General features: G+C 39.8%; 1 protein-coding gene across 1 annotated transcript; it reads right to left on the bottom strand.

The window, feature by feature from the left end:
• Nucleotides 1-60: 60 nt before the first annotated feature.
• TMEM165 (transmembrane protein 165) lies at nt 61-27,169 on the bottom strand. Its single transcript, XM_027544526.1, has 6 exons — nt 26,728-27,169; nt 16,328-16,553; nt 6,208-6,383; nt 5,490-5,672; nt 1,677-1,782; nt 61-886 (listed from the first exon to the last, which is right to left on the bottom strand). Exons 1-6 carry the CDS (start codon nt 26,932-26,934, stop codon nt 810-812), a joined length of 975 nt encoding a protein of 324 aa, XP_027400327.1. The 5' UTR covers nt 26,935-27,169; the 3' UTR covers nt 61-809.
• Nucleotides 27,170-27,574: the final 405 nt, after the last annotated feature.

Below are 27,574 nucleotides of genomic sequence, written 5' to 3'. Positions count from 1 at the left end.
CAATATGACTTTGATAAATGAGGAAATTAGGAGCCAGCATAACACACAAGGAAAAACAAGCACTGGTCATACCACTTTTATTTATGTTGTATGTTACATTGTTTATTCAATATAGAAAAAATATGAATACACTCACAGTATTCTCTTAATTTGGTAATTCCACATGGTCAAATATTGACTGTTACTGTATTGGGTTTTCTACCCAATTAAAAAAGAGGAAGAAAGGACCTGGCAAACAGTTGTCATGTTAATAACAGCAATACCTTTCTCTTGCTCTTAAAAGACAAATTTTGAAAAGACTTCTGATTAAACTACTGCTTACTGGCTCAGGAAAATGTTTTAAAAGATAGAAATTAATTAATTCTTTCCCCCAGGAAGAATTTTAGGATAAACATCTTAAAACACCCTGGTTATCCAGGAGAAAATTTATATTCTTTACAAAGGGGTCAGTCAGTGCTGAAAAAAAATCAAGTGGCAGACCCCCTGAACAACAGTTCTCTACATAATACTACCCCCACCTCACCCCCAGCCAAAAAGAAAAAGCCAATAAAATAAAAACGGAGACCTTATGTTAACATAATTATGCTGGAGAAAAGGAAAAATTCACACAAATATCCGGTTTCTTTTAAAACTCCATTTTGCAAATACAATCAGTGATTATTTCTTTTGGACATAATACTTCCATTAAGTGGGTCAAACTCACAAATCAGTACTACAAAATACAGTATTTTCCATCACTTTTAGTTGTAATATACACTATGTACATAAAGTTACCTATCTTAAACTAAATACAAATGAACAATAGCACATTAAAAACCAGAATCGGGACTTATAAATAGTGCAGAAAATGCAAACGCCAAAAATACGATGCCTCCTATGATTGTCACTGTAAGAGAACAGAAAAAAGTTAAAAGGCAAATTCCTCTAAGCCATGATGTTGCCTATTCTTCTAGCAAACTAACATTAAAAAAAAATTAGAAATACTTCAACCTCATTTCCACAGTAAAATACTTAACGTACCCAACTCTAAACAGTTAAGAATCAGTTTATTTTCCAGCACTGTTTTAAAAACAATTATATTAAATTCAGACAGTGCTGATAAGCAACAATAGAACTATAACTCATCTTAAAAGCCAGTTATGGGGGTTGAAGGGGTGGAAAGGCTCAAAAGAGAGGGGATATATGGATACATATAGCTGATTCACTTTTGTACAGCAGAAACACAATACTGCAAAGCAATTATACTCCAATTAAAAAAAATTATAAAAATTTTCAACAACTTCTGAACAAGCAAAGAGACTATTTCTATTCCATTTTTAAGATCAGCTACATAGGAAATTTTCAGCTGAATCAGTAAATATAATCTCCACCTACGATTCCCAATTCTGTATGTTTTCAAAGCTTAAAAGTTCTCAAATGTCCACATAATTGTTTCATTGACTTAAATGTTGACAAAAAGCTACTATGAATCCAGTAATGCTTTGATGTGACTTTATGTTTTACTAACATCTACACATGTGAAAAACGGCCCATGTTTGCACTAGCAGAACCAATACGCTGGACTTCTGATTATCGTAACATAGACATAGTTCACTTTCGAAGACACACACTCTTTTTCTAACCTCAGTGATTCTAAAAGTTAAATGGTATTTTCTAGTTAAAAAAATAAGACTGACCAGTTCTGACGGAGATTTTCTGTGCTATCATTCTTCCTCCGATGACTGCCAGGCCAGTGCAGAGGCAGTGTCCCACTGTTCCCCCCACTGCTACACCATAGGGATCCTAGAAACAAGGGCAGCGTTAATCTAAAGCCAAGCTGGAAACTGCCACCTGAGAAACACGACTACTTTCCAGCCATGAAAAGAGGACAGTAACAACACCAAAGCAGAAAAAAGTTCGACAAATTCAGGTGTGTTATTTATAAAACGGGTAATGGCTGCTTGAAGGAATATGTTCCAATTATACCTAAGACTAGAGATAAAAGGAAAATAAACTCAATGTGCAAGATCAAAAAAACCTAATCCAGTCTCTCAGCAGTTGCTGAACCTATCTCACATGCAATATTTCACTCAAGTGAGTGCTAAGGAGACAGCCTGGGCACCTCTTCCCTCAGGCAGTATTTGATACTCTTAAGAAACTATGCCAGCCTTTACAGTGTTGTCTGACGATGCTTCCTAAGAAGAACCCTGCCTCTCAACCTCTGCTGAGCTAAAGCACCAGGACACGGTATCATTCAGTACACAACTGCCACCATAGCAGACTGGAGGCACTCAGACTGGGAGACCAGTGAAAGTTTTCCAGAAAAGACAGCGCTGAAGGACAAGCTGGATCACCTGACTTGGCAGCAGGCCAGCAGCAGGAGACAGCCCTGGAACACCCGTGTGTTTCTAGAGAGAACCAGTGTCGCAAGCAAGGAGTCCATCATGGTAGGAGGGGGGGTGTCATGAAGCCTCAAGTTTAGACTTTTTAAGACACTGACTGGTTTGTAACTGGGGAGTGATATGACAGGTTGTGCTTTAAAAGTTAAGTCTAAAGTGAACTGGAGGGAAAGAAGACAAAAGCAAGTGATCAACTGAGAAATTCCTCCAGTAGCCCTGGGAAGAGAATGCTGGCCTGTATTGGCATGGGAGCCCAGGCAGAGAAAAGCAGATAGATTTGAGAGAAACTGAAACATGACTGATATATCTTAATGACAAATGACAGGTATGAAAAAAATCAGACACTCAAGTTCCTTACCCATAATTCTCTAGATGAATTGTAGTGATACCAAGGTTGAGTAAAACAGGTAGAGGAATAAAGGAAAATGGAGAAACTATGTGTGGATGCCAACAGAAGTTAAAAGTAAAGTAAAGAAGTTCAAGAATCATTTGGGTTCACTGGAGAAGAAGCGATAGGACCGAAAATAATAATCCCAGGAGAGAAGGGTGGAAGCTGTTGACGATACAGTCATGAGGAAGGCAGCACTGAAGGATGACAGCAGAAGAGCAGCCCAGGGGAGACTGAAGAGGTGACCAAGCAAGTAGCCTCCCTACAAGACCACGGCAGGACCCATCTGTGGCTGCAGTGAACTTAAAACACCGCTGAGTCAGAAACTGTGGAGTCCAGTGTGTTTAGTAAGCAAGGAAGTAGAGCCAACTCCTGTTCCCATCACAGCCAAGCTCTCCAAGGCTGAGGGAAGTAGGGCACGAAGAAGCTTTATATTTCGAAGAGAAGCAGAGTTAAGGGGGGTAGAACTTTTTTAGGTGAGAAAAACTCGTGCATGCTAAAATGCTAACAAGATTGGCCTGGAAGAAAGGCAAAGATTCTAAGCTTTAGGTGGGAGCATAGAGGGCGGAGACCCGAACAGGCGGGAGAGCACTACCACTGTGATGGGTGGCGATGAAGAAATGACTTCTGCTTTCCTCCGTGAAGTAGGAAGCAGGCCCATTTGCTGGGGTGGGCAGTGTGTGCGCGAACTGGGGAAATGGAGACAACTGGACATGTGTTCACGCGGAACGGAAGAGTGGGACTGCGTTCCGCAGATTCTGTGCGTCACACCCTGTAAAACTAATAGAAGATGATTTCATTCTATTTTAAAATGACACCTGAAAAATCACTGGATTAAATAAAATGGTTCCTTTAATACAGAATTTTTCAGTCTTTGTTATTTTGTATATTCCATCTTCAAAACGAAAAACATTATAGTGTTTGCCAAATTTACTGGACCCTGGAACCTTTTTCCTCAACCTTTTTCTTTGTTGTTGTTTAGTACCTATCAACATCTCAAAGGACACTAGAGGATTCTGTGAAATTCAAAGTGGGAATGCTGAATTCTACTGGAAATAGAAATGAAGTTTAGTCTAAAATGGAGTGAATTAGACTACAGCATGGATTATACAAAAAAGTTACCCCCCCCAAATTAAGAATATTAAAGTAACAAAAATAGACAAGTACATCTGTGCCCCTGAAGAGCTCATTACCTGTCCCCGTGGTGCCGAGTGTAGAAGGCGGCTAACGCCCAGTGCCCCCTGTGTCTGGGACCCTACATGCATCGGCTTGTTTCAGCCCAAAACCACCCAGGAAGCAGATGCTGCAGTAATGTGCTCACGTGGCAAGAGACTCGACCCCAGGAAGCATACGCTGCACTGCTGGCAGGCAAGCAGTGGGCCACAGGAACCCAGGGAATGCTGAGCCTGTCCCAAGTTATTCTGTGCCACTTAGGTGACAGTATTAAGAAAAAAGCAACGATTCTGCCATGATAGCTCACATGGCAGAACCACCACCACCACCACGAAATGGTCACTTACTTTCAAGTCCCAGTTCTGGCAATCTGAATGCCAGTAAAAAAAGGCTACAAATCAAGAAAAATATAGGACAAAGCCATTAAAATGACATTTAAAAAGAAAGTTTATTTTTAAACATAGGACTCAAATGAAAAATTGAGTTCCCTATTTTCTCCCCAAAATACAGCATTTTTGAGGCTTCTTTGACAAAACTGTCCAGCTTTAACTATTTTAGCCCTGGCCTTTCAATTCTTGTTTTATATTCTGAACTGCAGCCTATGCTGAGCAACTCATTGTTTTATGGTAGATACCTCCTAAGAGTTAAAAACAAATTCAAATCAAGCTTGCTATCTAAAATCTTACCATCTGACTAAAAACAATGTAATTTAATAGATATAAAATCATAAATAGCATCAGTTAGGATCAACAAGAGCTGAAAAGTAGCAGCATTTCTGTCCCACAACTGTCTCCTCAGCAGATCTTAATCCATGTGAACAACAGACCCTCATGTAAACTTTACTAGTCCCTTCAGAAAAAATAAGGATTTAACATTTTCTTTAAAAAGCTATTTTTACAGAGTGGCACCTGACAGCGCTGAACAAGACAGAGCAGAAGAGCCTAGTCTTGGCTCTAGTCCTTGTCCTTGCTACCAACTGCCAGCTGGCTTCTGTCCTAGTGACAAGCCACCTCTCTGGGCCTCAGGAATTGATCCATAAAGAAAAGGCTAGGACAAGATGATCTGAGATCTCCTCTGCCTTAGTATCTTAGGACTGAGTAACCTAGGGCTAAGACAAATTTTCTAAGTAACCTTTGCAACACTCAAATTATTTTTTTAGCACAAGGAATGGAAGAAACCAGAGACACCTACTTTTAATGCTTTAGGCATTTGCCAAACTGGCCTTTAATAATAATATACCAGTTTATGTTCTCAACAAATATATAAAGGAAGGTTCTGAGAAAAGAAAAAGAAAAAAAAAAAACTAAGCCATAACAACAGCCACACCGTCATTTTGGCAAAACTGAAAGAGGAGTCAAAAGAGAGTAATCTGATTGATTGCAGAAACTGGGAAAAGGTCAGTTCTAAAGGTTAGCATTGTTATTAGATCTAAAACGTATTGTCAAGCATACGAAGTCATCCCTTGACCCACCTTGACTCTGTCCAGTGACCTCTGGAGCAAAGTAATGTTAGTTTTAATACAGAAGCAGTTGTCTCCAAGTACCACTTACCTCTCTAGCTGCCAAAACAATTGTAGTCAGTTGAGAGCGATCACCCCATTCTGCTAAGAATGTTAATGTAAGAGCCTGAACAAAGATGGGTGAAATAAAATGCAGCCACTTTTTCTGAGGTATTGTTGTGCTTGTACCCGTTTCAACATCTCCTGGTCCATTTAAGAGTTTGGTTCGTTGAAACTAAATTAAAAAAAAAAAAAAAAGACATTAACCCCAGAAACCAAGTCAGTATAGCCCAAAATGCTTAATCGTTCTTTTAAAGAGTGTTTAAAGTCTATGGGAATATGCTCTCAGAAGCTAAAGTTATGTGATCCCAACTTATCTTTTGAACCACTGGTCTCACATGGCAACAAATGCAACATTCTCAATTTTTCCAATTCTTCCCAACAAAATAAATAAAACATTATTTATCGACCACTTGTTACCCTAGATGTTGTGGAAAGAAACAGGGAAAATTATAAACAAGTTCCTGTTTTTCAGGAGCTTATAATCAATCTAATTAAGAAACCTGATTACACATTTATCCCTGAAGCCTTTCTCTACCAGATTTCCACTCACCCAGTCCTATCACAGCCACATGTAAGAATGGAAACCAAACAAAAGAAGCTATTTCTGTGTAGCCCACACACCTCACAGATACGGATGACCACTGAAAAGCTTTATATAGTGCTTACTCTTCATAGTTGAGTGCCTTTTTAACAGCACTCTGACTTACTTCTTCATCTTTTTTCTTTAATTCTGCTTGAACTTCTTCTAGTTCCTCTTGACCTTCATCTGGACTCATCTTTAAGCCTTCCCGAAGCATTCTAATGCCAAAAATGGCAAATAATGCAGTTGAAACATAGTATGTATACACCCTGGGGATGACAGTGGTGGCATAACCAAACAAAACTGCAAGAAAATGCAATGATATGTCTGATTAATTAGCAGATTATACACCAACCAAAGAAACAGCTAACTTCAGAAGTCATCATTTACCCCTGTTTTAAAGGGAAAATGGTTCACATTAGAAGCTAACAGGTAAGAACCTTAAATTCTACTTCTTTCTCTCCACTAATATTGAGCCCTTAGGTCTAACCAATGACCTATCTATCACAGCTTAGCAAGAAATCAGTGGTGCAGCTGAAGGTGGCAGAGGTTCCACACAGATCTCTCGTGAGATCTAAAGATAATCATCTCCTCTTCAGACACCTTCCGCCAGAGGCTGGCTTGCCACAGGTCATGCAGGGCACAGTACTTTAGTTAGGAGAGTAACTTTGATGTACGCTACACATCTCATGATCTTATAACCTGGAAGCTATACGACTGTCCTACGTGGTATTTCTTCATCACAGATCTAAGTTACAAACCTCTATCGTGAAGAATCATGACAAGATTCTCATGTGGCATGATTGAAACTATGCTTCTTTGCAACTATTTAAAATAAATATACTTTACGAAGGAAAACAATTCCATATATATATATACACATACACACATATATACATAACAGACTCAACCTTATTCAGTATTATTCTTTCCTCTCATTAAAGTAGAGAGGGATAACTGTATAAGTTACACAAAAAACTACACCTGGAACTATATCAAGAATCCAAACCCTAACTGTGAAACACATTCACGTTGCTAATATGAAGTTAGTAATTAAAAACTATGGCAGGGCCAGAGGGCATTTCCATATATATAATAAATACAATTACTCTTCACTTCACCAGCTCTTTTTCTAAAATGGGCACAACACTTATAAAACTGCCTAATCAGATATATAACTGCATAGGTGAACCATTCCCTGATTCATTGTATTACAAAATGAAAAACTTTAAAATCATGTTTAGAAATGTAAACCTATGCTTCTGTGCATATCAATATTGCCCCCCCCCCCACAAATACACAATACAGACATATTTTCTAGTTCTGTCCACTGAAAAGGCCCAAATGTCTTAGTAACAATGAACCAACTTTGCACTCAGATCTTGGTTTCTAATGTGCTTCCCACTAAAAGGCTCTTCAGAGAAATTGCTAATTCCAGTACTGGGCAAAGTAGGTATAAGATGAACCCGCACTATCTTGTTATATTAGAAAGGAAGGAAGAACAAAAACAAAAAATAGCATGTCACAAGGACACAGGAGTCATCAGCCTGGAGGGGTTTCCAGCTGCCCTCTTGTTAATTTAAGGAACAATCTAGTTAAGTAATTAATTATAAACCACTGAAAAAAAGGAGTTCATCAGTTTATATTAATAATAAACAGACAAACCAATGTGAATGGGGAGAGTTCTTTCTTGGAATAGCGTATCAGGGCTCACTGGTAAATGTGGATGGGGTTTTGGAATTAGCCAGTATTTTGCAAGCATCGAGGCAGAGTTCAGATCATGTGAGAGCCATCAATTGATGCTAAACAATGGGGAGTAGGGTATGTGTACTGTCTTAAAGTGTCTCCCAAAAGATTACAAATTAACTGTGAGGGAGGATGAAGACAGTGTACCCTTTACTAGGAGATCATCAGTGAGGGACAAATGGACGCCACATGCTTCCAGGTGTGACACTCTTCAGAGGGGCACCGTCGGCTCTGCAGGGTTCTAGTCAAGAATGCGTAACCCCAATCTAGTCACGAGGCAAAAACCACACAAAGGCAAGATGAGGAGCTGCCCATTAAAGGGGGAGGGGGATGTAGTTTCAAAAAAGTATTATAAAACACATAAGAAAAGCCTATAGAAACATCTCAGATTAAAAACTAAAGAGAACTAAATGCACTATCTGACCTAGACTAGATCCTCTACAGAAGGATAGACACTATCATCAGATCAACTGACAAAATTAAAATATGGATAAGATTAATGTATCAATCTATGTCTATAAAGATGTGTACTGTGTATATATACTTTCTCTATAGATATATAAAACGTGCATATATACACATATTGTACACCTAGAGATACACAGAGATATAAAGAGAGAGGTCACAAATGCTAAAGCAAATGTGGTAAAAATGTTAACAGGTGATTCTGGATAAAAGGTATATAGGTATCCGACTATCTTATTTTGCAACTTTGTAAATTTAAAATATTTTCCATAAATGGTTTTTAAAATCTTAGAAAGAAATGCAGCAAATCTTTTAAATCTCAATTTAGTTTTCCTTTTATCTTCAGATAATCTAAAAGAACTACTTACTGACACAATCCCATGATTTCTGCCTTGACATCTCCACAGAGAGCAAAAACCTATCTGGCACTATAACATTGTTCTTCTTCCCCTGGTTACTGTCCCTCTATCTCCTCTTTGGAAGCCTTTCCTCAGACACCCGAGTACTTTGGTTCTGCGAACAATGAGAGGTTATTTCTCTTTAAGCAAATGGTTTGCATCAAGTCAAAAATCACTGACTTACAAGTAATTAAACTGAAAACATGTGGCACAAGAATATTAGTTGAGGGGGGACTAAGTGGGCCAAGGGTTAAAAACTATGCAGAATGTCAATATTTACGGTACCTTTTTTTTTTCCAGAAATAAGAATGTAACTAGAAGCAGGGAGTGTCTTAGAAACCAAGAGAATAAAAAGATGAGAATGCCCATGAATGTGGTGTGAGGGGCTCATTAAAATGAAAACTGAACTCTGTAATAAGGAAAGCTGATGACTGAAGGCTTTGAAACACAAAGACTTTCCAGTTTGTGGAAGATGAAGTTTGTGAGATCTATTTCCGTAAGTTCAACTTCCACAGGCACATTCCCTTAAAACTCCTCTTGCCTGTAGCTGAGGAGTTGCGGGTCCTCCATGCCCACATCCCTTCACAGCTGCCCTCTGCCCCTCTACCAAGATGCCTTTCTCACAGCATAAAAAGATATCCTAGGGCACCAAAGAGAGGGTCTGAAATACTGATACACCTAGTCAAGGCATCATAACCCAGAGATAGGGCTTCGGGTCTTCCCTGTCTTACACAAGTTTCTAATGTCATGGCATTGAAATAATAGCATGACAGGCACCGGAAACAATGGCCATGGATGAGAAATAGAGTATTTTGGCTTCAGTGGGAATAGTTTTTACTTAGAAATTGTGCTTCTTTCATTCCCCCAACCAGGGGCATGCTTTTCCCTAAGGCAGAGTCTTGCTATAACAAAGAGAGCATCACAAAGATACTAAATCTCAGTGGCTTACTTCCCCATGCAGCCCAAGCCTAGCTGTGCTTCCAGGCCCAGTCCCACCAGCCAGCCATTTTAGAATCAGAATTCTAAACAGACAGCTGCCATGGGACATATATATCATGTTTATTAAGTTAAAAAACCAAGTAAATGTTTTCTGATACAAAATACGCCTGACTTAGATGGTTTACTATGGACCAATTGTCATAGCAATTAGGCAGTGTGACAGACATTTTTCATAAATTGAATGAGCTAAATCTGTAGCTCCAAGGCCCCATTAAACATGTGATATAACACAACTTTAAAATCCCTTATTGATAAAAGTACACTGAAATTAAAAATATTTCAATTTTCTCAACTACTTCCTTCTAAATATATCCAGTTAAACAAAGGACCTCTAAATAAAAGACTAATATGTATCAGTACAGTCATTTGATGAATTTTAGAAAAACTTTTTTTGGTATACTTGATGGTATCCAACTGCTTTTAACAAAATTGACAGAAGGCCTTATTAAGTTGTCAGTTGGTAAATCACTTAAAATCACTTGGTGATAGACTAGTATGTGATTTTTGGCATATAACCCAGGAGTTCAATGGACTGAGTGACAAGGCTATAACAAAATTCCTTCCTGTCTACTTTTATGAATAAAATATCTCAGCCCTTATATCTATGTTTTTAATAGATCTTATATCTATTTTTATAAGATCTAATAGATCTTATATCTATTGTTTTTAAAGATCAGAACTGACTTTAAACCTAGCTTCATTCTAGCAATAAGTATCGTCCATGGACAATTTTAAAAGTACAGTTCTATCATCTCATTACGAGATGCATTTCCAACTTTTAAAAACTGTTTACTTAAATTTGTGATATTTTATTTTGATCAACTCTGTCCTAATAACTATAACTCAACTGATAAAAAATTTTAACATTTATAGACTTAATAAAGGAAATTTTCACTATGTTCTACAATTCAATTTAAAGATGTTTTTGCTACAGATAAATATGACAATGTGATCCACAAAAGACTTTCAAGCAAAAAATTTCATAGGGATAAAATTCTGTGAGGAAAGTAAACGAAAATAAGAATTAAAGGAGAGAAAAGATGTAAATTTCCAAATGTTTATTTATTATTAAAGGAATGATGGTGTTAGTGAAGGTAAGGATCAAACTCCCAAAGGTATTTAGATTCCACTGGGTGTATCTTATTTTTGGCCACACCTCAGCATATGGAACTTCGCTCACAAGGGATCGAACCCACATTCCCTGCAATGGCAGCACAGAGTCTTTAACACTGAATCACCAGCAAAGTCCACCACTGGGTGTATTTTAAAGAACAGGGCAAGCAGACCCAAGACCTAGACAACTGGCGCAGGCCCACTCTGGTCAAGTCAGGAAGAAAATCAACGGTAACCTTACAGCTGCCTCTTGTTTAGTTGCTCAGTCGTGCCCGACTCTTTGCAACCCCATGGATTATAGCCCACCAGGCTCCGCTGTCCATGGGATTCTCGAGGCAAGAATACTAGAGTGGGTTGCCATCTCCTTCTCCAGAGGATCTTCCTGACCCAGGGATCAAACCCAAGTCTCCCGCATTGGCAGGTGGGTTCTTTACCACTAGTGCCACCTAGCAAGCCCACAGCTGCTCCATCTCCCAGCTCATCCCTTTGAGGCCCTCTTCCAGATCTGCCTTGAGTTTTCTATGGTCGCTCCTTCCAAGGAACAAACTCACAAAAACTGAGAAGCTGCCTCTCTTGATGGGTCTGAATTTTAGTGAGAAATTTTGAAAAAAGCTAAAGACAAGAATGCCAGATGGAGGCTGTTCAGACATCAAGCTCTCTTCAGGGTGGGATGTGGCAGGAGGAGACACTCTCAGAACCACTGTATTACCCAGCAGCCCACCCTACTTCCACCAGGCATCCCTGGTCACAGACCCAACACATTTCTAGGCAAGCAGTTGGTTCTAAACAAGTATCTATTGAATTAATTAGCTTTTATTGTAATTAAGGGCTTCCCTGAATGGCTCAGCAGGTAAAGAATCGGCCTCCAATGCAGGAGACACAGGAGACTCGGGTTTGATCCCTGGCTGGAGAAGATCCCCTGGAGAACCAAAATGGCAGCCCACTCCAGTATTTTTGCCTGGAGAATCCCATGGACAGAGGAGACTGGTGGGCTACAGTCCAAACCCAAAGGGTCACAGAGTTGGACATGACTGAGCAACTACGCATGCATTGCAAATAATGTGAAAATATCCAAATAAATGGTTCAACGGCTGTGCCCTGGGCACAGCTGGGCCATACCCAGATGCAAAGCCTTTTTATGATAAGGAGGAAGAGAACTAACTGGTGTAGAACTAACCAGATGGCTTGCTTGTTTTACTGCATTTAATCTTACTATTCTTTAAGGATGGTGCTATTATTATCCTGAGTTTACAGCAAAGATTCTCCAGGGGCTTAAATAACTTAGAAAGTCATAATGGAGTAAAAATATAATTATTTTCCAATGACTTTTTAGCTTCAAACCTTTTCCCAATAAAGTCTTATCAAACAGAAGACAGTAAAATTTTTCTCAAAGGAAAGACTGGGGGCCTATAGCTCCCCCGACTGTGTAGCTTCCAGGCTTCATCCACCTCTCGCTGCAGAACCTCTTATCCTGAAGAAAGCCATTGGAAACCCTTGGATTCAGAGTCAGACACAGCTGCCTCAGAATCTCAGCTCCACTGCCTGTGAGCCACGAATGGATAATATGTCCCTCTCTCTGTCCATCTGTAACAGGACAGGGGCTTGTCCCAAAGAGGGCCTGAAGTGTCATGCACACAGATGGTGCTCAGCAAACAGCAGCCACGTGACCTGCTCCTGTTTGCATAATGAGCAAGCAGTAGAGGCTGGATTCAGCCCCAGGCTCAAGATGTCAGATTTCATGCCTTTCCTGCCACTTGCGCCCTCCAAAAGCAGCTCCAGGCCCCTAAATAGAACACAGAGAAAGGGCTCAGGATGCAAAGGCAAGCCAGTTTAGGAGCAAATCTGGAATGCTAACAAGAAAAAAACACTGTCAAACTGGAAATTTCACAAAGGAAAGCAATATCCCCACACATACAGACTGCTGAAATTCGCCAGCACTGAACTCAACCACCTAGGGTGCATCAGTTCAGTGTGGACAAGGCTGATGAGAAAACAGTGCGGCAAACAGATCTGAGCGGCGCAGCAGGGTTTACCTGCCCTGAAAGACTGTTACACATGCATGACACCAGGGACTTCTTTCGTTTGGGAATTTCTTTCTTCATCAGTTTGCAAATGTAGTATGTATTTAAATACTATATAATAAATGTTAGAACACTGATAAGATAAAAAAATACCAACTATAACAATTTAACGTTCAACATACCAAAAATTACATCTTTGAAACTTCTTGAATTTAAGATGAAAAGTGAGAAGGAGCACACAGTCTTTCAAAATGATTTTAGAGATATACAGGGAAGAGACTTGAAGACCACTGATACAGCCTGTTCCTTCAAACAGTCCACATGAGAGAAGCTGTCAGTACCAGCAGTCAGAGGGAGACAGGCCAAGGGTCAGGACAGAAGAGATTAGCCCTGCTCAGACCTAAGGGACAGTAGCTAAACCCAAGCAGAGTGGGAAGAATGTATGAAGCCAGGTTCTGAGGAGGGAATGGGCAGAGAGAGGACAGTCTTTCAGTTGTCCTTAAAGATGGAAGTTTCAAAAATAAAATTCTCTGGTATTATTCAAACTCATTCCAAAAAGTGACTTCACCATTTACAACCTGTCCCACTTATCCTATTTCCTAGAATCAGAATTTGCTTTTGAAGAGAAAGTTGTTTTTATTGTGAAATATGAATAATGCTAATGCTAATACCCAAATGTGAAAAGTAGTAAATTTTTAAATTCAATAAAATACTCATTCTGTTTAAAAAGACAGACTTAACAAGCATCTCAGCAGCCAGTAATGGAGCCTGTCCTGTACTGTGCTTCAGGAGAAGTCTGCTGCACACTGAAAGAGTAGGGGTGAATGAGTACTTGAAATATAAGGGCTCGTTTTAATACAAACCACAACCCCATGAGGCAGTTATATACTATCTCCAGTTAATGGACGGGGAATTGAAGCCCAAAGAGGCTAGGTAACTTGTCATTAGGTTAAAACACAGCAGAATTAAACTTTAATCCAAGTCTGATGCTAAGGGGGAAACTCGTTCTTTTCCACCCAACTACATGGCTCAAGGTAGCTTTCGAATCAGAGACTAAACTATGTTCAATTATTTAGTGTTAGGTTTACGTTCTCTTGGTCTTAATTTTTTTTTTTAATTGAAGCCTATATAATAGTAACTCAAATAGTAACGCAAACTGGGACTCTAAGAATGTTTCATTCCTTTACTAATAATGGCTAAGAATAGCTTAATAGTACACAATACACTGAACATGATACCTCATTATTTGATTACCAAATGTCCACCAACAGGAAACACGCATTTCTCCGTGGTGGCCTGAGTCCTACTTCTTAGATATCAGATATAAATAAATTTATCTGGACTTAAAAAGACAAAAAGAAAGCAAAAATATCCATAGCGAAAGCAAGGATCAAGGTACTGACAGCTCCTTTCACCTGGACTAGCTAAAGGAATAAGCTTTATCGGCGGTCTTCAAACCTCTTCCTTGCATATCTCTAAAACCATTTTGAAAAACTACTTAAGCCCTCTCACTTTTCATCTTAAGTTCAAGGAGTTTCAAAGATCTAATTTTTGGTATAGTGGGTAAAATTGTTAGTTGTTTTTTTAAAATGTTTGTCTTATAAGTGTTTTAACACTTATTACACAATATTTAAATTCATATTACATGTGCTTGTTAAAATCTGTCTTTTTAAACATATTATAATGAGTACTTTGAATCAAATATATAATTTTACTATTTTTTCCATTTGGATATTAGCATTAGTGAATAAATGAGGAGTATGTATCTTCGGTAAGTGATGCTGGGAACACTGGACAGCTACGTGTAAAAGAATGAAATTAGAACACTCCCTAAACACTAGGCACAAAAATAAACTCAAAATGGATTAAAAGCCCTAAATATAAGACCGGGCACTATAAAACTCTGAGAGGAAAACGTAGGCAGAAGATTCTTTGACATAAATCTCAGAAAGATCTTTTTTGATTCACTTCCTATAGTAATTAAAATAAAAACAAAAATAAACAAATAGTATCTAATTAAACTTAAAAGCTTTAGCACAGCAAAAGGAAACCATAAACAAGAGACAATCCTCGAATGGGAGAAAATATGTGTAAACAAAGCAACTGACAAGGGATTAATCTCCAAAATATACAAACAGCTCCAGCAGCTCATTATTTAAAAACTAAATAACCCAATCAAAAAATGGAAGACCTAAATACACATTTCTCTAAAGATATACAAATGGGCAAAAAGCACATGAAAAGATGCTCATCATCACTAAGTATTAGCGAAATGCAAATCAAAACTACAGTGAGGTATTACCTCACACCCGTCAGAACAGCCATCATCAGGAAGTCTATAAGTAATAAATGCTGGAGAAGGTGGGAAGAAAAGGGAACCCTCCTACACTGTTGGTGGGAATATCAACTGGTACAGCCACTATGGAGAATTATATGGAGTTTCCTTGAAAAACTAAAAACAGAACTACCACATGACCCAGCTGGGCATATACCCAGAGAAAACCGTACCTCAAAAAGATACATGCACCCAAATGGTGACTGCAGCACACGACAGCCAGGACAGGGAAGCAATCTAAATGTCTATCAACAGAGGGATAGGTACAGAAGATGTGGTACATACACACAATAGAATGTTACTCAGCAGTAAAAAAGAAAAAAAAGAACAAAATAATGCTATTTGCAGCAATATGGATAGAACTAGAGCTTGTCATACTTAGTAAAGTCAGTAGGACACAGAAAGACAAATATTACATGACATCGCTTATAGTGAGTGAGTGAGTGAAAGTCAGCCAGCCGTGTCTGACTCTTTGCAACCCCACGGTCTATCCATGAGAATTCTCTAGGTTTCTTGCCTAGAGTGGGTTGCGACTCCCTTCTCCGTGGGATCTTCCTGACCCCGGGATCGAACTCAGGTCTCCTGCATTGCAGGCAGATTCTGTGCCGTCTGTGCTACCAGGGAAGCCCACAGATTACACGTGGAATCTAAAAAAGTAAAAAAAGGGTAGGGGTACAAATGAACTTATTTACAAAACAGAAGTAGAGTCATGGATATGGAAATCAAGCTTATGGTTACCAGGGAATAAGGGCAGGGGGAGGCTGGGTGGCAAGAGATGAACTGGGAAAATGGGACTGACATATACACACTGCTGTATGTAAAACAGGTGACTAACAGTAACCTGCTGCACAGCGCAGGAAACTCTACCTAATACTCTGAAATGGACTAAACGGGAAAAGAATCTAAAAAAAAATGAGGAGCATGTATCTTGATTGTGAATAGCTAAAAATTTAATTTTAAAAGTGCAATATGGTTTTTAGGAATTTTTGTAGTGAAAACATTTTCTGTTTCCTAAGTTCTGGAACATGAACCAAATTCCAACCTAACTGTTGGCACGACCCAGGGACTCAATGCTGTCACGAGCATGTGTGCTCAGCCACTAGGGGGCCCTCAGTGCGGCCACACTTTCTCTCGAACGCAACAGACTCATCAAGGGGAAAAAGCACTCACCTGATAAACACGTCATTAGGCCCAAGGCAAGCATAGCACCAGCCAATACTGTCAAACGGTTATAGCGCATTGCCATGATGGCTGCTATAAAAAATGTCTTATCACCCAGTTCAGATACAATGATGACTGATATGGCAGCCACAAATGCATGGATAAATCCCAAATTAGTTTGGGTAGCTGGATCGTCTTTATTGGTATGAACTGGAGCAGCTGGTGTAAATCCTTTCTGAAATTAGAAAATACATATTAGCTGTTTTTTTAAAAATAATAATAATAATAAAATAAAATAAAATAATAGCATTATTTTAAATTATTTAACTTGTAGGTGAATTAAGATTGTTTTTCTATTGTAGTCATTAGACTCATTTACTGTCTAACCACTGCTTAGTGATGACAGCAACCTCTGATTGATGGTTGCTAAAATGGAAATCCAAGCACAAGTCTACAAAACAATTTAGAAAAAGAAAAGAGACCAGCTCTAGCCACACATTAAAATTACCCTATTTTCTAAATGCATGTGAATTGAGCTCTTAGCTATGCCTCATTCAAATCTTTGTTCATAATTTAGGTGTAAGACCCAAGGTATCCTTATCAAACTTTCAAGTAACAGGAAGCTGAGAGAAATTTCATGAACACTTAAGAGAACAAAGCAGGATCCGAAAGCTCTCAGTAGACTAGAGGAAGAGCTGGCTCTAGCTAAGCTGAGATCTAATATCGCTGGATATATGGATGGTCCTACACCAATACCCTAGGCTGTAACACGGCCTAATAAAGAAGATAAGCTGAGTCTTTGTTGCTGTTAAGGCCATTTTGAGTTGAAAATGTGACAAAGTTCCAAAAAAAGCACCAAGCACTTTAAAGAGTTAATGACAAGTCCATCTTCTGTGCCTCACAGTCCTTCCCCAAAGTTCTGTACTGGCTCTGAGGCACCACATTTTAAGGCACCACCACCCTCTGAAGGCAACCTCAGACAGAAGAGAGTCTAAAACCAGGGGCTGGCAAGCTACTGGTAAGAGTAGATTCAGCTGAAAATTATTTTTTCATTTTTTATGGGATTGCAAAAAAAGAAAAAGGGAAGGAGGGAGGGAGAGGGTTGGAGAGAAATAGGAAAGGAACATTAGGCAACAGAGACCCTAAGGGAGCCTACAAATACGTGGCCAAACCTAAAATATTTATTATCTGGCCCATGACCAAAAAAAAGGTTTGCTAACTCAGGCTGTAAAACAATCACATAAGGACTGGGTGCCTAATGTTCCAATAACTGAGAAAGTCTATATGAAAGTCTCTGTGGGCCCAAGAGATAGAAGTAAAAAGTTACAGGTGGCAGGTTATATATAGCTTAACACAGAGAAAAGAGTTCTGCCTCATGGGGGTTTCCAGAGGTTGAAATGGACAGCTAGCCTGAGTGCATTCTTAGTCATGTCCGACTCTCTGCGACCCCATGGATTGCAGCCTGCCAGGGTCCTCAGTCCGTGGGATTTTTCAGGCAAGAATATTGGGAGTGGGTTGCCGTTTCTTCCTCCAGGGGCCTTCCCGACCCAGGGATGACACTAGAGTCTCCTACACTGACAGGCCGATTCTTTACCCCAGAGCTACCTGGGAAGCCCATATGACATAAACCTGACTCCCTAAGTCCACGATAAGGGTCAGAAAACTTTATTAAAGCACTCCTCAGACTAGACCTCTAAGGTAAAGATTTGGGAAATTTAACAATGCAGAAAATATTTGGCGTTAGGGCTAAATTGAAAGGGCAGCCGTGGAAGGCCAGCTCATGATTAACCAAGTACCATTTATTCTAGCTTTCTCTCCGTCATTATTTTAATTCCAACTATGCTGGTTTTCTTTTGAAAATGAGTTTCCTTTCTATTTAAATACCCTGAGAGAATTAAACATGATAAAAAAAAATACGCATTTTCATTCAGTTTTCACTAATGCAACATTTTCCTCTTGGAAATACTTTTTGTATGAAAAAATCTTGTTCCAAAATATTTAGGACCTGAAATCCAAGAAAATATTTTAGGAATAAATATATACCATTTACAACCAATTTCAAACAGAAAATGTTTACTTTTAAAAACAAACACAATAGTGATCAAAACACATATTCTCATAGTTTTTTGTTTCCCAGCTATAAAACAGAGGCCACGTTACTTAGCCTCTCCATTCCTCTATGAAATTATGAGGATTAAATAAAACTTGCCTTTTAAGCACAAAGCAAAACAAAAACTGATGCTTGTGAACTGTGGTGTTGGAGAAGACTCTTTAAGAGTCCCTTGGAAAGCAAGGAGATCAAACCAGTCAATCCTAAAAGAAATTAACCTTGAATAATCATTAGAAGCTTAAGTTGAAGCTACCAATACTTTGGACACCTGATGTGAAGAGCCAACTCATTGGAAAAGACCCTGATGCTGGGAAAGACTGAAGGCAGGAGGAGAAGGGGACGACAGAGGATAAGATGGTTGGATGCTATCATCGATTCAATGGACATGAGCAAACTCATGTGTGAGCAAACTCAGGGAGATAGTAAAGGACAAGGAAGCCTGGCATGCTGCAGTACATGGGGTCACAAAGAATCAGAAACAACTCGGTGACTCAACAACAGCAAAACAAAAACTATATATTCTTGAAATCTATATACAGAGCATAAAAAAAAAATCAACTTATAGTTTTTGTTATATATTGAACTGGTTCTGGACAGCCCAAATTAGTGTTAAACAGCCACCAACCATGGTGTGATTAAGAATTTAAAACAAAAGTACCAGGGTATTATGAGGGGGGGTGGTGGTGTGTGTGTGTGTGTGTGTGTACACTCAATTGTGTCTGTTTGCGACCCCATGGACTGTAACCCACCAGGCTCCCATATCCATGGAATCTTCCAAACAAGAATACGGAGTGGCTGTCATTTCCTCCTCCAGGGGATCTTCCCGACCCAGAAATGCAATCTCCATCTTGGGCAGCTCCTGCATTGGCAGGCGAATTCTTTACCACTGGGCCACCTGGGAAGCCCACTATGAAGATAGAGGATTTAAAAACTTAAAATGTTAATAAATGCAGAAAATGATGTTACTATTCATTCATCTGTTGTCAATTACCCAAGTAATTACTATGTGCAGGGACTAGCTTCTTTTCCTAGTTCATCTTCAGAGGGGCAGAATGTAATGGTTTAATACATGGGCTCTGGAGTCAGATTGTCAGCGTTCACAGCCAAGACATTACTAGTTACTGTATGACCTTGGGCCAGTAAGTTTACCTCCCTGTGACTCAAGTTACATCTCTATGATGAGGGGTATCTGTCATAGATTGATAAGGCTGTTGTTAGGATTAAATGAATACACATAAAGCCCTGAGAACGGTGCCTAATACACAGTAAACAGTTGCAGTTAGTTATTACAGCACACCACAAACTTGACCAGTTAAATCATCCCAAAACTAATTTCATCATGACCTTCTTAAGCCTACAACATAAAATACAAATACTTAATTCTGGTAACTATACAACATGTCCCATGTAATCACATACTGATTCCCAAAATGAATCTTATATTTCCTAGTGAAGGATGAGCCAGAGCAACACTGTCCAACAGTAAATAATGCAAGCCACATACTGTAATTTTTTAATTTCTAGAGAATTCTTTAGCAGTCCAGTGGTTAGCCAGATATTAAAAAATAAAAACAGATAAAATTATTTTTAGTATTATTTTATTTAACCCAATAGACCCAAAATACTACTCTAGGAATATTTTTCAAATGACTAATGAGATATTTAACCCTCTTTTTTTAATCAAATCTTCCAATGCCAGTGTGTATCTACTCACTGCACACATCTCATGCACCTCTCAATTCGGACCTGCCACATCTTTTCAAGTGCTTAAGAACAGTCACATGGCTCACAACTGTAGTATTGAACAGTGCAGTTCAAGAGTACCAGTTTTTGGTAACCACAAGCTTTCTATCATGCAGTCCTATTTCCCTTCCTACCGTCTTATTATCCTCCTATTTATCTAGATTCCTCAAGATCCAATTTCTGTGGAACCTCTTGAGCAATGCCTACCCCAGCAACTCCAGCCCCTAAGGATCCCACTCTCCTCAAACTGAAGGCATGCTGTGGGCAATGAGTCATGGCAAGTACATGACTGAAACAGTCTGAGACAGGAACACTCAGGAAGTTAAACTTTATGTACTAGAAACAAGTATAAACATATTGTTATCATTTGTAATAGTTAAAAGAGACAAAATAACTAAATGCCCATACACAGGGAACTGGTTAATAAATGGTAGCTGCATTTACTGGAATATTATGGGCTAAAAATAAGAATGTTTCATATACACTAATAAGAAAAAAAATCACTAAGACATTTTTAAGTTGAAAAAAGTATGTTCTATGTATGTGGTCACTGTATTATGTTATGGGGTGGAGAGTCAGGCAGGTTTATAAAGCATACACACAGTTGCTAATGCTTAAGAAATCTCAGGAAACAGTAACAGTGGCCAGGGAAGGAACCAGGATGACTAGAACAGGTGTGGGCAAACTTTCTCTTAAAGGGCCAAATATTTAACCTCTTGGGCCATAAAGTTTCTTTGGTAATTACCCAATTGGTGCTAGGGTCTGAGATCAGCCATAGGTAATACTTAAATGAATGGCCTGCTGCTGCTAAGTCGCTTCAGTTGTGTCCGACTCTGTGAGACCCCATAGACGGCAGCCCACCAGGCTCCCTCGTCCCTGGGATTCTCCAGGTAAGAACACTGGAGTGGGTTGCCATTTCCTTCTCCAATGAATGGCCTAGCTCTATTCGAATAAAACGTTACTTACAAAAAGAGGCAATCAGTGGTAAACTAGTTTGCTGACCCCTGAGCTAGAATACAAAAGGAGACACACTTTTCATTCTACATTCTTCTGTACCTTTTGGATTTTTCACTATGCTCATGATTAAAGACACCTATTGTGCACCACTTCAAAAATCACTTGACCCAATCTCTTACCCCAGCCATGGATGATCAATTCTGCAAGCTGTAACTGGCTTCAGGCAGATCCAACCAGAAAGTAACCGTTCTGCACACCCTTATTCACTACACTACCCAGAAGTGTGGAGGAGTCGAACCCTACGGGCCAACCTTTTACCAATACCGAGGAAGCAATTCTGAGGTTCATTTCATAAAGCTGCTGGAAAGTCTCAGCAGGATGTGTGCTAGTCACTCATGGAGCAGACAACTTGAAAATGCATGAGGTACATCAACCTCCTTCCCTGGACTGACAATTTGAAAGAAAACAGGCTTTATTCTGAGAACAGGGAGTAAACCATCAGATGAATGACTGGAGTAAGATAAGAAAGATACACTGGGCCCACACTGAAAAGCCTGTATGTTTATGGACCAGCTTAGAGGCAAGGCAGAAGCCTTTTAAAGTTTTTGAGTAGAAGACACAAATGTAATTAAGGCACTGTGACTAACAGATCAGGACAGAAAGTAAAGAATACCAGCCACTGAACCAATTAATTAGGAGGTCTACTGCACAAGACTCATGTTGAAGACAAAATAAAGGAAAAAATCCTGTACATGATGAGAAAGAAAAATACTAGAATTTTTAAAAGGCAAAGAATCAAAGATGCTATTCATATTCCTCTAAGGTATATGGGAAAGAGGAATAAAAATAAAGGGCCTGGTTTCACACATGTTCGACTTGAGGATAAAAAGCATTTCAAATAAAGATTTCCAGGAGGTTTGGAAATCCAAGAGATTTCAGAAATGAAACACCTGAGTTTAGGCCAGCATAGTCTCAAAGTATGTATTTGGTTGCTGGCAACCTGAATTTATCAGCTGGAGCTTTGCAAGACTAGATTTCTAAGGGAAAAGGCAGAAATTACATTGAAAAAAATGAGCTGCAGACAATGTCTATATTTAGGGAAGGGAGTGGAGGAGGGAAACAAAGAGAAAATTGTCTTGGATATTTAGAGAGGCAGGCAGAAGAACACCACAGATGGTCAAGTTAGGGGCAATCAGCATTTCACTGAGCTACTAGCTAAATGCCGGGGATTTTCATACACCCTGTTTTATCTGATACTCAAAAACCTGAAAGCTGTTATCCCAATTTAACATCAAAGAAGAAACTGAGAACCAATAGGGTTAAATAACTTCCTCAAGTTCATGCAAACTGAGGTAGAGTAGGACTCTTAAAAACGTAGAGAGTTAACAGTGTTAAAGAATAATTGAAAAAGAGCCCTGGATTTAGCAATTAATTAGGTTACAGGTATCCTTCAAAAATGAACTTTCAATATAAAGACATGGGATGATGCCAGATAACAGAAGACTAAAGCAAGGTGAAAAAGCGGCTAATTCTCTAGTTAGAAATTTCATTTATAAAGCTGAAGAAAAGAAACTAATACAATCAAGCAGTTAAAACAACTGCCTTTTGCCTCACCCCGTCCAATCACGCAAAACCTGTGGGAATGTGTAAGCAGATAAAAAGGAACCTAAGAAAAGGAGAGGGTAAAGTTACGGAGGAAGTAAAGTGCTAGAGGTCAGGAGTACGGGCACATGGAGAGAGGAGGTATGGAAAGTGTGATAATTACGTCCATTTCAGAAGAAAGGCAGAAAGTACTAGCATAGAAGCCAATACTTAGATTAGTACAGGAAGGCCAGAGGCAGCGACTGTAATTCTGATTTCGGCATTCCACTGATCAGTTACACAGCGCGAAAGTAACGAAATACATTCTGCTCCTCAGTACAAATACCATTCTTGCAGATTTGGATCTAAAATCCATATTATTTACATCCTGAGAGTAGGGTCAGTAACTTATAATTAAAAACCAAAGACAAAAAACTTAATAAAACTCTTCTTTACTTAAAGTTAAAATTAGTTTGAAATTGCAAAACTGTGAAAAAGCACCCTCATTTAGAGAATAACCTTTTATTCTTTAGAATAAAAATATTCTAAATATCTAAAGATTCTTCTCTTTATCTTCAAGAAAAGGAAGAAAATAACAATTAACAATGAAAAAATTTCTATTCTAGTTCCAGAGTTCAAATGAACACATATGTATTAAAACTCATACAGATAGCTGCATCAGAATCTCCATCTACACATAATGAAACTAGTGAGGATGAAGACGCTTTCTTTTAAACAAAATCTACAGCCTGCTCCCAAGAAAAAGATTGATGTCCCTGCAAAAACAAAAACAAAAGTCCCTCAACAAGTTACCACACAAGAAGTGAGATTATCTGAAGATAAAGGAGTTTTGGAAAGCGCTTAAAACTGGCTTACAACTGTCTCCTTCCCATTGCTTTATTGTATCAAGTCAGAAAAACCTTTCCAAAGTTGGAAAAATGTGTGTAAAAATACATGCATAACTTAAACTGCGACACCATTGATAAACTTGGTTTTAAAAGATGGCATTAAAATAAATAAAATTACATTTTATTATAAATATTCATGATCATCTTTTTATTTGTGGATGGCTTAGCTTTTTAAATATTTTTTATGAATTTACTGTTAATTCATATTAGAATAATATATTTAACAATTACATTTTTATCTTAATGAATGTTTATGTTTGCTTTTATAAATGTTATGGTTTTGCAATGTGTTTATAAATTTTGACATTTGAAATGTATTGTTTCATTAATTTTTTAAAAATTAACTGCTCTGATAGTAGAACACCAACATAATAAATGCAATAACATCAGATCACTTCATTCTGAATTAACAATGAGTAAGACAAGGGTCTTCATGCCTGATGGCTTCCGTCTTAGCTGTAAAGAGGTTAGAACTGGGAGTTTGGATTGGATGGAGCAGGACTGAAACTTAATGAAAACAGAAAAAAGTTTAAAATATTGTCTGAAAGGCCTTTGTGTTAAAAGATACTACATAAAAGAAATGGCAAGAAATAGTAAAGTAGAAACACAGTACAGAGAATTTGTTCTGGGTCAAGTGGTAGGCTTCTGCGGATTTATCAACAGAGCTTTACAACCAGAGCAATCCTTCCTTAGTCTTCCAGAATACACAGCAAATTGCAAATTACCTCTGTTAAATCTATCTGAACTCCCTGACCTAAAGGGACTTAATGCTTCTTGGAGTTCATACTCTGACAGGAAAGGAATAAGAAAAAAACTGAGTATGTCACTAGAGGTAAACTGCATAAATGAAAGGATCCCAGTGAGCAACAGTGCTTTTTTCATGGGTTTGTGAAATGGGGTTTATTTTTAACTGTAAGTTCAGAGTAAACTCCCTCAACTTTTTTTTTACCTCATTATAGAGAGAGAAAAAAAAATCCAATGTAGAAAATCCTATTAGAAGTTCAGTAATCTTGCTTCAAAGCACCCTATAAGATACAACTACATTTTTACAATACATCTTACATTTGAAAGCTCCCTAATAAAGGAGATTTTTTTTCTTCCTCTCCGTTTTCAGAAGAGGAAACTAATATAGTGGCATGAAAACATATATTGATGTATCCTACACTTTAAAAAGATCTGCTGCAGGTAGCTGCAAAGCAAAACAGTTGAAACTTTTTGATATTTGGTGATGCTGAATCCTTGCTACATGGCTATTAAACTTAACTCTGATCATATCTTACTTCTACCAAATGGACAAAAAAAAGCAAATGATACTTACATTACATAGTTTAGAAACTATGTGGGGAAAAAAAAAACTCTTCCAACATACTGTAATACAAGAGGGAAAAAAAAAAAAAAAACACTTGAGCCAAAACAAAAAGTTACATGAAAATACAATTAAAAACAAAATAATTAGATTCTACTAAAATACAGAAAAATTTCCTAGTGTCTAAGAAGAACCACCAAGAATATACCAAAATAGTAAAAACACAAATTATATTGTGCCTGTCTGTTCCCTCCAAACCCCCAGTTTTAAAGACAGGACTCTTAGGACACTTGAATATGGTCACTGGACACTCTTGCCTTTTTTTTTTTACACAGCTATACTTCTCCCAGCCGTCTAAAAGGGTATCAAGCGGCATACCTACCACTATTTGTATCTTAAAAATCACTATATGACCAAAACTTTAATTTAAGACCTGGAAAATAACATAACCCAAAATACTTATTGCTTTAAAATAAACTTCTGATAAAGAGTGAAATGACAGAAATCTAAAAGATGAACATTAAGAATGAGTTTCATGAATCAGCATTTCAGTTCCATTTCGGAAATGGACATGGCAAGCTGGGTCAGCTGGACCCAGGAGTCACAGGCAGGAGAGAGAAATCATTCTAAGTCAGAAATTTCAGGGAAGTCTTCAGAGAGGAGATAACCTGCTGCTTCTTGAGAAGTGGGAAAGGTTCTGAGCAGTGGGCTTCAAGCTCACTAATCCCCTTTTACTTATAGGTCTTTGTTGGAAAGCAACAGAGCACATGGCAGGCCTTGGATGTGAGTACAGTGGTGACTGGGAGTGGGGCTAAAAAGCCTGGAGGGGTTGACTGCAGTCAGATTACCAAGAAACCTGAATATCCTGCTGAAGAGGCTGGACTGAAATCAGCAAGCCAGGCAACTCACTGAAGATTTCTGAGAAGTAAAATGCAATTCAATGGTAGGAAGATAAGTTAGGTGAGGACAGGCTGGAGGTAGCCTGGGGTGGAAATGTGATGGTTGAGTGCCCATGTCCTCTACTAGAAAAGACTACAGAGGATCTGAGTTCAGAAATCCAAACTGGAAATGAGAAGAAAGCCCAGGACCCAGAGTGGGATTAAATATAAAAATGCTGCTGAGATTTTGAACACTAGTCACTAAGTGATTATATTAACATAAATTAAGATGTTAATATCTACTTAGTGAAGGCCAAAATGCAAGATTCTGGTACACTTATAAATTTAGTCTTTGGCATCCCACACTGCTTGCATACAAAGACAGACTATTCCTCTGCATTCCTCAGGGTTACTTACTGCAAGCCAGAGCACGTTTTTAACAGTCACCCTTCCTTATCCACATATATTTGGCAAAAATCACAAGTTGTGCAGAACTGAATTTGGTCAACAGTTCGGGATAAGCTGTTTCAACAATGAAATGACAGATGTTATTATTCTCAGAGAATACGAAAAGCCTTCCAGCTGCCCTCCGTTAAAAACTTTTTACTTGGGATGAGTATTTCCAGCTCTCTAGGATCCATCTGATCAACAAGACGCCCCGTTCCTCAGCAGCATCTGCATCCTCCCGAACTAAAGGTTTACAGTGGGCTCCCAGCTCTGCTCTCCCCTCCCCCATAAGGAGCCGGGCGAGGCCAGCGCCCACCCAGGAAGGGCACACTCGCCGGTCTTCCACCCCGGGAAGCCGGGGCCGAGGTCCCCTCCCCGCGCCGGCAGCCTGAGTCGAGGGCGGCGCTCCGGCAGCGGCGAGCCTGGTACCCGGCGCCGCCGGCTCTGCAGCCTCGCCCTCCCGGGCCCGTCCCGCTTACCTCGACCCGGGCCGGCTCGGGGCCCTGCACGGCCGCGGGCTGCGGCTGCAGCTGCTGGGCAGGCGCTGGCGGTTCCTTGTTCCGGTGGCTGAGGGCTTCGTCGGGTACGGCCCGGACCCCGGCCGGGGCCCACAGCAAAGGAACCAGCAAGACCAGAAACAGCCCGGGCGCAGATGCGCGGCCGCTACCCCGGGCCGCCGCCGCCATCCCGCCCGCCGAGACGGCCGCGCACCGGCGTCTCAGGAGGAAGTGCGGGTGACTGGAAGCTTCGACCCCGAGCCGTTCCCGGACGCGCCCCCCACGCCTCGCCGCCGCGGCTCAGGGAGGAGCCTGCAGCATGCGGGAAGTGACCAACAGAGGACGTGAGACAGGGCGGGCCGGCGTCTACCGCCGGCGACTGGTCCTCCCCCGGCCCTGACCACACGACTCTGCCAACTGTCTCAGTGCGGCCCGGCCCAATTCCTCCGGGCCCCGCCCCTGCCTGTGACGGCCTCCCATTGGCCCGGCGTCCGCCTCGGCGTCGTGACGTCCTCGGGCAGGTTGAGGTGCGGCTCGCGCCCTCCTTCCATTGGACCCGGCGCTCCCGAGATGTTGGGAGTCGTGTGACCCTCCTCGTCTCGCATCCTTCCCGCGGCCCACTCTGCACCCTCTTCATCTCGCTGTGCCCACCGTCCCAGAGCCGCGCGGCTCTTTATTTCTTGTTTCCTCCTGAGTCTTCTGCCCTAAAATGCAGACCCTCCCACCCCACCCCCATCTCTTCTCTTAGCCTTTCCTAAATGTCAAGTTAGTTCGGGCGTCCTGGTTACGTGGCACTTGCGGGAATCGCCACGCCTTAGACGGGTTCCTC

This window comes from Bos indicus x Bos taurus, chromosome 6, assembly GCF_003369695.1.
Source record: "Bos indicus x Bos taurus breed Angus x Brahman F1 hybrid chromosome 6, Bos_hybrid_MaternalHap_v2.0, whole genome shotgun sequence".
NCBI lineage: Eukaryota > Metazoa > Chordata > Mammalia > Artiodactyla > Bovidae > Bos > Bos indicus x Bos taurus.
The sequence above is the reverse complement of the archived record's forward strand: the minus strand, read 5'-3'. Positions and strand labels throughout refer to the sequence as shown.

Excerpts from the sequence above, each read along its gene's own strand:
- TMEM165 (XM_027544526.1), bottom strand. The coding sequence starts at position 26,934 with ATGGCGGCGGCGGCCCGGGGTAGCGGCCGCGCATCTGCGCCCGGGCTG. Across the intron at positions 16,554-26,727 it reads CCGAGCCGGCCCGGGTCGAG|AAAGGATTTACACCAGCTGC; the intron begins GTAAGCGGGACG and ends TTCTAATTTCAG. Across the intron at positions 6,384-16,327 it reads CCTAATGACGTGTTTATCAG|TTTTGTTTGGTTATGCCACC; the intron begins GTGAGTGCTTTT and ends ATTTTCTTGCAG.